Below are 9,340 nucleotides of genomic sequence, written 5' to 3' on the forward strand. Positions count from 1 at the left end.
GTCCACTGGGTGGTACAGAGCTACTGAGATGCCAGTGGATTTATTTTCATAGCATCCCAAGGTCAAAGATGGGGAGTAATACAGAAGGCGAAGTCACTTGCACAGTGACCACATGAAGCATTGGTAGTAGAGCCAGAAGTGGACACCAGCTCTCCAGCACAGCCAGTGTGACCAGGAGCTGCATGTCTGGGAGATATTTCCTATTTCATAAAACCAAGCTTGAGTGCTCCTCCACTTTGGAAGCACCTTCTGGTTCATTAATCACAGAGAAGAGTTTAGCTATCTGTGCATATCGGAAGAAAAACTGCCCTGTCTGACTTTTTGGTATTGTTTACTAATGATCCTCTACCTGAGACCTGGACTGCTCAGCTCCAAGGGGCTGGGCTAATATTTCCTGCTATTCTGAGCATCTTGAAATATGAATGATGTTGGGGAAGCATGTGGGACACTTCAGAAGGGGAGCAGCAGCTTTAGCACAGCATGTTTCATGCGAGGACATACTTTGTTGGCACTGATTAAACATTGCATAACAGTGCAGAATATGTCTTATTTATTACTGTCATGTTAAATGCTCGACCTGCCTTGAGATCAGGGCACACTGCACACCCTTTTAATTTTCCAGCTTTTTATCTGGTTAGCGTGCTTCACCCTTTGTAGATGACAACCATTTAGGAAAAAGAAATCTTTATTTTATATTTTTTGTATACTTGTACACAAGTAAAATAAAATGCATATCTATATATACTGCAATCTTGTGAAGGAAAAGGCAGCATTCTTTAACAAATGCTGCCCGTAAACATGGTGTCATGGAATGAATACGGAAAAACTGCAATATTCATAAACATAGGATTAAAACAGCATCAAATTCATTACCTCTGCAAATGGGAACCTGCAATATCATTCAGTGTCATGTCAAGTTACAAACAGATTTTAGATATTCTTTTTGGAACATTTCTTACATTTTTTTCCTGTAAGTAAATCATATTTCTTTACCATCTGCTGTAGCAAAAGCTGCTTTGTGGACAAGTGCAGTTCCGAAGACCAAAGGTATAATTCACAGGTTTCAGGACAAATAAATTATGTACATCCTGGTGTTTGTCTTTTTTTGTTTTTTTATAAAGGCATCCAGTTAACTTTTGTGTAACAAAGCTTTCTCAGGGTGGATGGTAGTTTGCTTTCATTTGCAACATTTATGGAGGTCAGCAAAAGTCTAGTATTAAAGTGTCATCAACCCAGGAAAAGAGTTCATTTTAGCAGAATAACAGTAAGCTCCACACCAAGGGGGGGATCAAAAGGCTTAGGCTGAGCTGTAACGTGGAGCTGTTTCCTTGCTGGGTGAGGCGGCACTGGGCCTTTGATTTGTTCTTTTTAGAGCAGCCCTGCCTCTTTTTGGTTGGGACTGTGGAAGGTTCAATAGGCTCTAGAAATTCTGGTTTCAACTTGGTCAATGGAGGGTCTACAATGCTGGGGAAGGTCCCAAAAGGGGAATCATTTATCTGCTTGTTGCTGCCATTTTTAGATGGGTCTGTCTCAATGTACTTGGTTTTGGACATGTGCTCCTTATCTTTGAGAGGGTTGTTGGAGGATGGACGGCTGCTATGGGAAGAAGGACCCGCCTTGCCTTTAGCTTCATAAATAAAAGATTTATCTGTTTCTGGCTGGCAGCACTTCAGGGAGTTGTCATGGGAACTGAGAGGGGGGTTCCCAGTTGGCAGTTTACCGGACCTGGTCTTAGTGCTAAAAACACTTGTTCGTATCTGGTTGAAGGAGTCGATGCATCCTTCCAAGTCAGTGCTCTGCAGCCTTTTGAGGTCTCTCCCTGCCAAGCGTGGGGGAAGGTGGCACTCTAGTTCTGAAGATGATCCTTTAAACTGTTTAAACCAATTCCAGAGAGATCGAGCCTGGCAGTCACAGATCCACTGGTTGCCATTTAAACGTAGATACTGGAGGGACACAAGGGGAGCCATGGTTTCACCAGTGAGCACGGTCAGGTTGTTGTTAAACAGATACAAGGTCATCACTTTCCCAAGGTCATGGAAAGACCGGCGGTGAACCAGGCTGACTCTGTTCTGGTGCAGAAGCAGTCGGTCTAGGTTGATTAGCCCGCGAAAGACATTCTCTGACAAGCTCTTAATTTTGTTACCATGCAAAAACAGGTAGGTTAGGTTTGCGAGATCCACAAAGGTATCATCCAGCAGATTCTGTAGATTATTATCCTGAAGGTAGAGATATTGCAAGGAGAATAACCCTCGAAAAAGCCCTGTGGAGAGCTCCAGGAGCCCACAGCGATCCAGATGTAAGGTGTGGAGGTGAATAAGACCCCGGAAAGTGATTGGGTTGATAGATTTCAGGTTTGTGTTGTCGCTGAGATCTAACTCCTCCAGTTTGTTCAGCCCATAAAAGGCTCCAGGCTCAATGAGGCTGATGTTGTTGGAGTGGATCCAAAGGATTGTCATGTTGCGACAGGAGGTGAAACTGGTGGACCTCACAAGGGTTATCCTGTTGTTGTGCAAGAAGATGCGCTGGCTCTGGATGGGTATCTCAGTGGGGATTGCTGTCAGTCCTTGCTGCTGACAACTTATTGTAATCTTCGGTTCACTGTAGCATACACACGCCCCAGGGCAAGACTCCACTTCTGACTGGATGTTCAAGCAAAACACCAAAATCAGCAGTCTGCTTCCTAAAGAACAACAAAAATAGTATGTAAATTAGCCAGGGTCATGGGAGAGCACTTTTCTCTGCAGCTAATAGATGAGCCTGAAATTCACCTCTGTAAGTACATTGCCATTAACCACAAACAACACATGCCAGGGGAGTCAAACAATTAAAATGCAGAATTAAAAATATTCTACCACACAACACAATAGTTAAAATAATGCACATTTGTTCTGAGAAAGTCTGAGCACCTTCTCAGCCTTTCATACTCAGAAGGTCTCTGACTTCAATCACAAATGAAAGTGAGCATCGTGTATTTTCATTGTGGCTCCTGGATACACATCTAACATAAGTCCTGTCCCAAAGGGCTTACCTCTAAGACAATGTGCTGTCTGCTTGGGGGTTGTTTGTCTCTGTCACACAACCACAGGCACATTTAGCACAATTCAGCATCTATCTGGCCATGGCTAAGGTCTGCAACAGCAGGAAGCTTGGGTTACACTAGGCAACACTACATTGCATTCCAGGAGTACCACCAGCTCCTTGCTTTCAAGATCGTTGAACAACTGTCCAAAGAAAGCAAGTGTTCCCAATCCACATTCAAACTGTAAGATGGACATGTGGCTCTTGTGACTTTYCATGGACAAACTCTGCACTGATCTAGTCTTTCTGCAAGAAATAACTGCAAAGGATTCTCAAAATACCTTACAGGTCAGATCTGCTTATAGAGGCCTTTATACACACATTCTTGTTTCCCTTCCTTTCTCTCCTTCTTACCTCAGAGGTCTATGCAGCCACTGAGAAAGAGGAGGAAACACCTTGTGTTTCCCAGAGGGAAGTGCTGTTGCTGGAGGAAATCATGTGCAAAGCTTGAGTCGGGGTTTCCTCAAGGTTTGCAAGGTGGAAGTAGTTTTCCTGTGTGCCTAGAGTGCAGGCAGCACACTGGTGGCACTAGAGCTCCTGAGTGGAACAGTTTTCTGCACTTGTAACGACCTGCTTCCCCAGGAGCCCAGCTAAACGGAATTGCACAAAAAGTGCCAAGGATCCTCAAATCTCAACGAAGCATTTGGATTCACTGGATCAGACCTCCAGGATGTGTTTGGGAAAGGCTAGAATATAGGAAAAGAGGGGCAGAGGTTATGCAGCCAACATCAGGTTCTAACAGGAGACCTGGGAAAGAGGGTAAGTGTGAACCTCCAGCTGAGAGACCAGCAGAGAACCTGCTGTTTCCTGCCCATGTTGGGGAAGCAGAGGTGGGGGGGGGGGAGGGCAGAGGTAGTTTCAACAATGCTTTACCAGCAATTAGCAGCAAATAATTATATTGCTTCCTCTGAACCACATACCAGATCTAAAATGAACTGGCATCAACTGTAGCAGTGGGAAGCTCTGTTTGTGAAATGCCACATATCACAAATAGCACGTGCCCGTCAGACATCACAGCACCTGTGGCAGAGACAAGTTCCTCCCAGTAACAGGGGAATCCTAGCTGAGGGACAAACAAACAGCTTTCAATGTTTGTTGCTCTGGGAGGTTTTGTCTTCCTTGAAAGACTGAAAATCTTGTTTAAGCATTTTAATGCCTCATTACATCCTAATGTGAAGCAGCACAGTTCAAAAAGTCAGGCAAAAAGAGATAATGACACAGAACTGGACAAACTGGGGGAACAGAGAGACTCCTGTCACTTCTTGCCAATGTGTGCATGATGCAGCAGCAAGAGGACAAGCTCTAGTTCAGCTGAATTCCAGAGGTAGTGGCTGTACCTCACAAAAAGCCTGAAAGATGATAGCATAGCTAATGAAATCACATCTTCTCTGAGTCTAAGCAGCAACTTCAAACCCCAACAAGGGAGTAAATCATACGGAAATTTCACCAAACTGTTTACTGAAGCAATAACAAAGGTATCAGAGAAGTCAAGATGGGAAAGCCACTTTTCTGTAATAAAAGACTGGGATTCTAGGCCTGAGTTCATTCTAGTCAAAATAATTCACCATGTGAAGCTAATAAATCTGTGGTGATCCAACCGTCCAATATAGACAAGAGACTCCTATATATCAGAGTACACATGGGAGAAAAAATAACAGCTCAGCATGCAGAGATAATTTGAGCCTGATATTATTAGCTGCTGTGTGTCCCTGGAAGGCTGAGTGTGGAGTGCAGTATTATGACACATTCTGGCTGGCTTGTCATGTTTTGACATATCACGTACCATTGTATGGAACAAAGTAACACAAGACAACTGAAATCCCCTGCTGGAGACATGTCACACCAAGAGGAGCCTCCTGGGAAATTAAAACAATGCTGGCATCTCTCTGACCAGCATGATTCCTTTCCAGCTAATAATGAAAAACTGTAGAAAAGGAAATATGTCTTTCTGGAGCCTCTTTCTCCAGTTTCATGATTCAGATGATCATTGGCCAGAATGGCACTGTAGTGATGGGTTTCATATCGCTGCGCAACACCATCGACTCCAGCAAAACAGCACCCAGACTGCAGACACTGCTGCAGACTCCAGGGTTTTTCCTAGCTATTCCTTGCTGCTTTGGTAATACCACAGGGGCTACAACCTACTCAGGAAAAATCCAACCTGAACCCGGATGCATCCCATCTGCCTTATAAATATGTGAGACATTCACAGTGCAATGAATGCAAAGAACCATTCCTATGGGACAGGAATCACAATGTCAACACTCCTGTTCCAGCTCCAGCCAGGGGAGGCAAGTGCATAATAAATACATGCATACACAGAGAAAGAAAGAGAGAACATAAAGCAACCAGCAGAGAACAAGCCATACATATGAATACAACTCCTTGAATACAACCACCTCCTGATAATCATACATCTCTCCTTCTGCACCCTCTGGATCACTTGATTTGTCATGCCCAGAGTGTTCACTGCCAGCACTTTCCTTTGGACAAGTGTGCCAGGGTCAGACAGCAAGGTTCCCCCCCCCCAGTCTCTGGCTTTGTGCAGACCTGGAGGCATGCCACAGTTTCTTCCCAGCACACAGGGACAGAAGGGAAGCGGCAAATCCTGCTCAACTCTGAAGCATACCTTATCTTCCCCTCTAGCTGCTGCCTCTGCAGCTTCCGGGAGCTCTGAATCAGTGGCGCTGATAGCCAGCTGCCAGTGGAGCAGCACAGGGAAATTAATTATAGGCAGGGCTAGCCTGTGTGCCTTAATTAGGGACCTGGTATTCATGCGCTGCTCAGATTAGCTCCTTCCACCAGAGACAGTTACTGTCAATCATTTCCAAAGCTTTTTTCCTGGTTTGTTTCCCTCCATGCAGCTCATCTGTGTCCTCACTGAGACATACCAGAGCTCAGCATCCAGGAGTCATCAGAGAGCCCCCAGCCAGAGCAGGGCCTGAAGTGGCTGCAGAAATAGGCACACTCCACAGACAGCCTTGGGAATTCAAGGCCATGCCATGGCGCCCTTTTCCCTGAGCTGGGACTGGGGGAGAGCTAGAGAGAGGCCAGAGGGACTGGGACCTGGCCTTCCCTTGCTTCTACATAGAACTTCTCCATCACTGATGTTCAGGATTCTGAACTAGTGACTGAGCCCTGTACTTGATGTGCCCCAGATTGCAATACCCTCCAAGTGGTCTGAGGCTTCCAGGCCTTGTAGCAGGATATGTCTACCTGTCCAATTTCAGGCAAATATAACCTTACTCTGTCTGAACAGGTGTCAAATGCCCATTTTAGCACAATGATGAGCACAAGGCAGGAAGCCCTGGGACAGGAAGGTTGCTAAGCCTGACATCAGGTCATGTTAATTCAGGTGTACAGATTTAGGACGGTGTAGAGCACAGCAGAGCTTGTACACGTCTGCCTGGAATATACCTACATAGTATCAGGTGCCACCTTACTCTAGATGAGACAAGTCCTACAAGATCGAGCCAGACACCCTGGAACACTGCTCTGCGTCCCACAGTGCTGGAGCCCATTGCATGGAAACAGGCCCCTACTGTGGGGCCAGATGTCATAACACAGCTGCACAACTAACGAGGAATAGTGTGAGTGAGATCCTGCTTGTCTTGAGAGAGTCCAAGTATTTGTGTTGCTGAGGGGTCCCAGTGGGTGATATCCTTCGGTAGAAAGGTCACCAGATGGGCAGAACCCTGGCTGAGGGCACATGAAAACAAGTATCCAGAGGACCCAAGCAAAAAGAGTCCAGATACTCTACAGCCTGACTGGCTCAGGCAAACACATGCATTCATTTTCCTGGAGCCCTCGATTCAGCTCTGGCTGTGGGCTCCTTTCTCTTTCAGCAGAAATACACCTTGCCTTGAGGCCACAGGTAAAAGAGAGAGTTACTGCTGTCATGAGGATGAGGGAAGTCAGAACCATTCCCAGTAAAAGGTGCCAAGCCCAACAACACTGATGGGAGCTACAGCCCCCTTCCCTCAGCCTGCCAGATAAACCCATCCTGAGCACTGTGTGAGCAGTGTGCTCGCACAACCACTGCCAAGGGATTGACACCAGCTTCTCCACCACCAGCTGGACATTCCTGCCTGCAGGACTCAATTCCATTGCCCATCCCTGACAAAAAGGTTTTGATGTGATGTTAATAGATTTGTCTCTTAGAGAAGAAACCATTTCTACCCCTTCCAGAATGTGATTAAAAATTCACTGGATAGTTCCAGTCAAAAGCAAAAAAATGAAAGAAAATCCAGTACCTCCAAGACTTTGGCTTTGAGTTTAGTATTTGCTCCTCCAGAGCTTTCTTAAAAGCCAGAAACCTCCTTCAGTCAACTGCTGCACTTCCCCTTTGCCATCTCAGAAGTGTTATGACTCATGGAACTGGGAAGCAATTAAAGTGGGTCCATTATCTGTCTTTCCCCTAGTCCCCTGTGCGATTGCATTGTCAAACATGGCAATTAGAAAGAAAAGGCTCCAGGGGCCTCTAATAGATGCTTTGCAAACTTTTTAAGAGGCCAAAGCAAAATGCAATTTTCTGCAGTATGCAGAGCTGTGGCCTTTCTCTGCTGCTCTGCACTTGTCTCTATTGATTTGGAAATATTATAATGCGGCTTTCCTACAGTGGAAGGTCAATAATCATTTGAATTCTCTCCTGGCTGGACATAAAGGGAGTACTTTACAATACAAAGCCTTTTGCTGATGCACACAACATTTTGCCTTTGTTTATAGTATAGAGACACTATAACTGCTTAATTCCCTGTCCTGAACTGATATTGTCTGAAATTCACCACATGGCTTTGAAAGACATTCTGCAAAGCAACTTCAGTGTCTCCTGCTTTGTCCTATGGCCAAAGATGGGTCTGTGTGTGTGCATGCAGGTGTGTGTGTGTGTGCACTGAAATAGATGCAGCACTTTTATGCATTTGAAATTGAAGGTGAAGTGAGATGAGTAAGGAGAAATGGTTTGGACTAGTCTCACCCAGGCTGGAGTTTCCCTTCTTTCGGCTGCCTCCTCTCTCTTCTCTGCAGAGAGGAAGGCTGATTCATAACCTTTGTGACAGTGCATCTAGAGTGGCTTTAAGGGGAGAAAGCGAGGAGAGGAGACAGTTCTGCCACCACACAAGCACTTGGGAGAAGCAGCCGTTGTTACAGCTCTGGGGAAGAGTGGACCCAGAGCGGGTGCTAACAGAACAGATCTCAGCATTGAGGTCATGGCCCTACAGTGGATCAACACTGTCAGCTGCATGGCAACTGGGCGATACATCCAGCCCGCATCTCTTCTCCCAGCCACAATGTGTGGACAGCTCAAAGTGGCTGTTGGGAGATGAGATAAGTCTGCAGACACAGGCCACACCACAGAACTGGCCCTGCATAGTCCCCCTTGAAAAGGGCCAGCTCCCACCAGAGGAGGTCAGTTGGCAGTATGTCTCTGACTGCACATCTATGCCTAACAGGCAATAGTGCAGGCTATGGTCTCAAATACAGATATTTAAAATACGCCAGTCAGTGTCTTGGTGCATGCTGGATGCCTGAGTTCTCATTATAGTCACCGGAGATGAGGGGCTGCATTCAGGTGCCCACACATAGGTGTCCACTACCATGCGCGTGCCCTGAGGTAGCCACCTCACGACCAGTTGCACCAGAAGACTATGGGGCTCCTCAAGGTCCTGTGTCATATCTGCAGTTCTGTGGGGATGTTGGGATAAACCTCAGGCATTCCTGTCCAGGTGACTAGTCAGTACAGTTGCTGGAATGACCAGTCTGCTCCAGGGACATTGAATTGCTCTCCAGGCTTTGCTGCCTGGGTCAACTCAGTCTCCAGAGACTGTTGTTGGAGCTCAGACTCCCAGATCACACCAAGATACCTAGGTCTTGTTCTAGTGCAGAATCCCAGCTGCCTAAAAATAAGCAGCTAATTCTCTTTCAGATTCCCCTAAGGGTCTGAGATACCAACAACGGTGCTAGGAGATCTGACACAGCTCCTCCAGGAGAGCCTATGCTCTTCTGGAGCAGCAGCCAGAGCCAGGTGTTACATAAATGGCAAGAGACAGCATTGTTTAGGCACCTGAATCCCACCCTTAACTTCTGTAGGCACAGTCTCTGGTCCCGCACGCTCTGGGACTGCACCCAGATCCATTAACCTTTGGGACTGTGGTGATCTTCATTGCCCTTGCCAGTACAGCCTTACTTCTGCTCTCTGGTATATCCATCCTCTACCCTGAATGAAACAGGGTTTCAGCAGAAAAAATATAATATGCAATCAGTA

The 9,340-nt window shown here is 46.2% G+C and overlaps 1 protein-coding gene across 1 annotated transcript; it reads right to left on the bottom strand.

Moving 5' to 3' along the window:
• Nucleotides 1-1,103: 1,103 nt before the first annotated feature.
• On the bottom strand, nucleotides 1,104-3,275 carry LOC112974896 (reticulon-4 receptor-like). Its single transcript, XM_026084320.1, has 3 exons — nucleotides 3,189-3,275; nucleotides 3,029-3,068; nucleotides 1,104-2,680 (listed from the first exon to the last, which is right to left on the bottom strand). Exons 1-3 carry the CDS (start codon nucleotides 3,273-3,275, stop codon nucleotides 1,251-1,253), a joined length of 1,557 nt encoding a protein of 518 aa, XP_025940105.1. The 3' UTR covers nucleotides 1,104-1,250.
• Nucleotides 3,276-9,340: the final 6,065 nt, after the last annotated feature.

The sequence above is a fragment of the Apteryx rowi genome, unplaced genomic scaffold (genome assembly GCF_003343035.1).
Source record: "Apteryx rowi isolate R43461 unplaced genomic scaffold, aptRow1 scaffold_635, whole genome shotgun sequence".
Classification (NCBI taxonomy): Eukaryota; Metazoa; Chordata; class Aves; order Apterygiformes; family Apterygidae; genus Apteryx; species Apteryx rowi.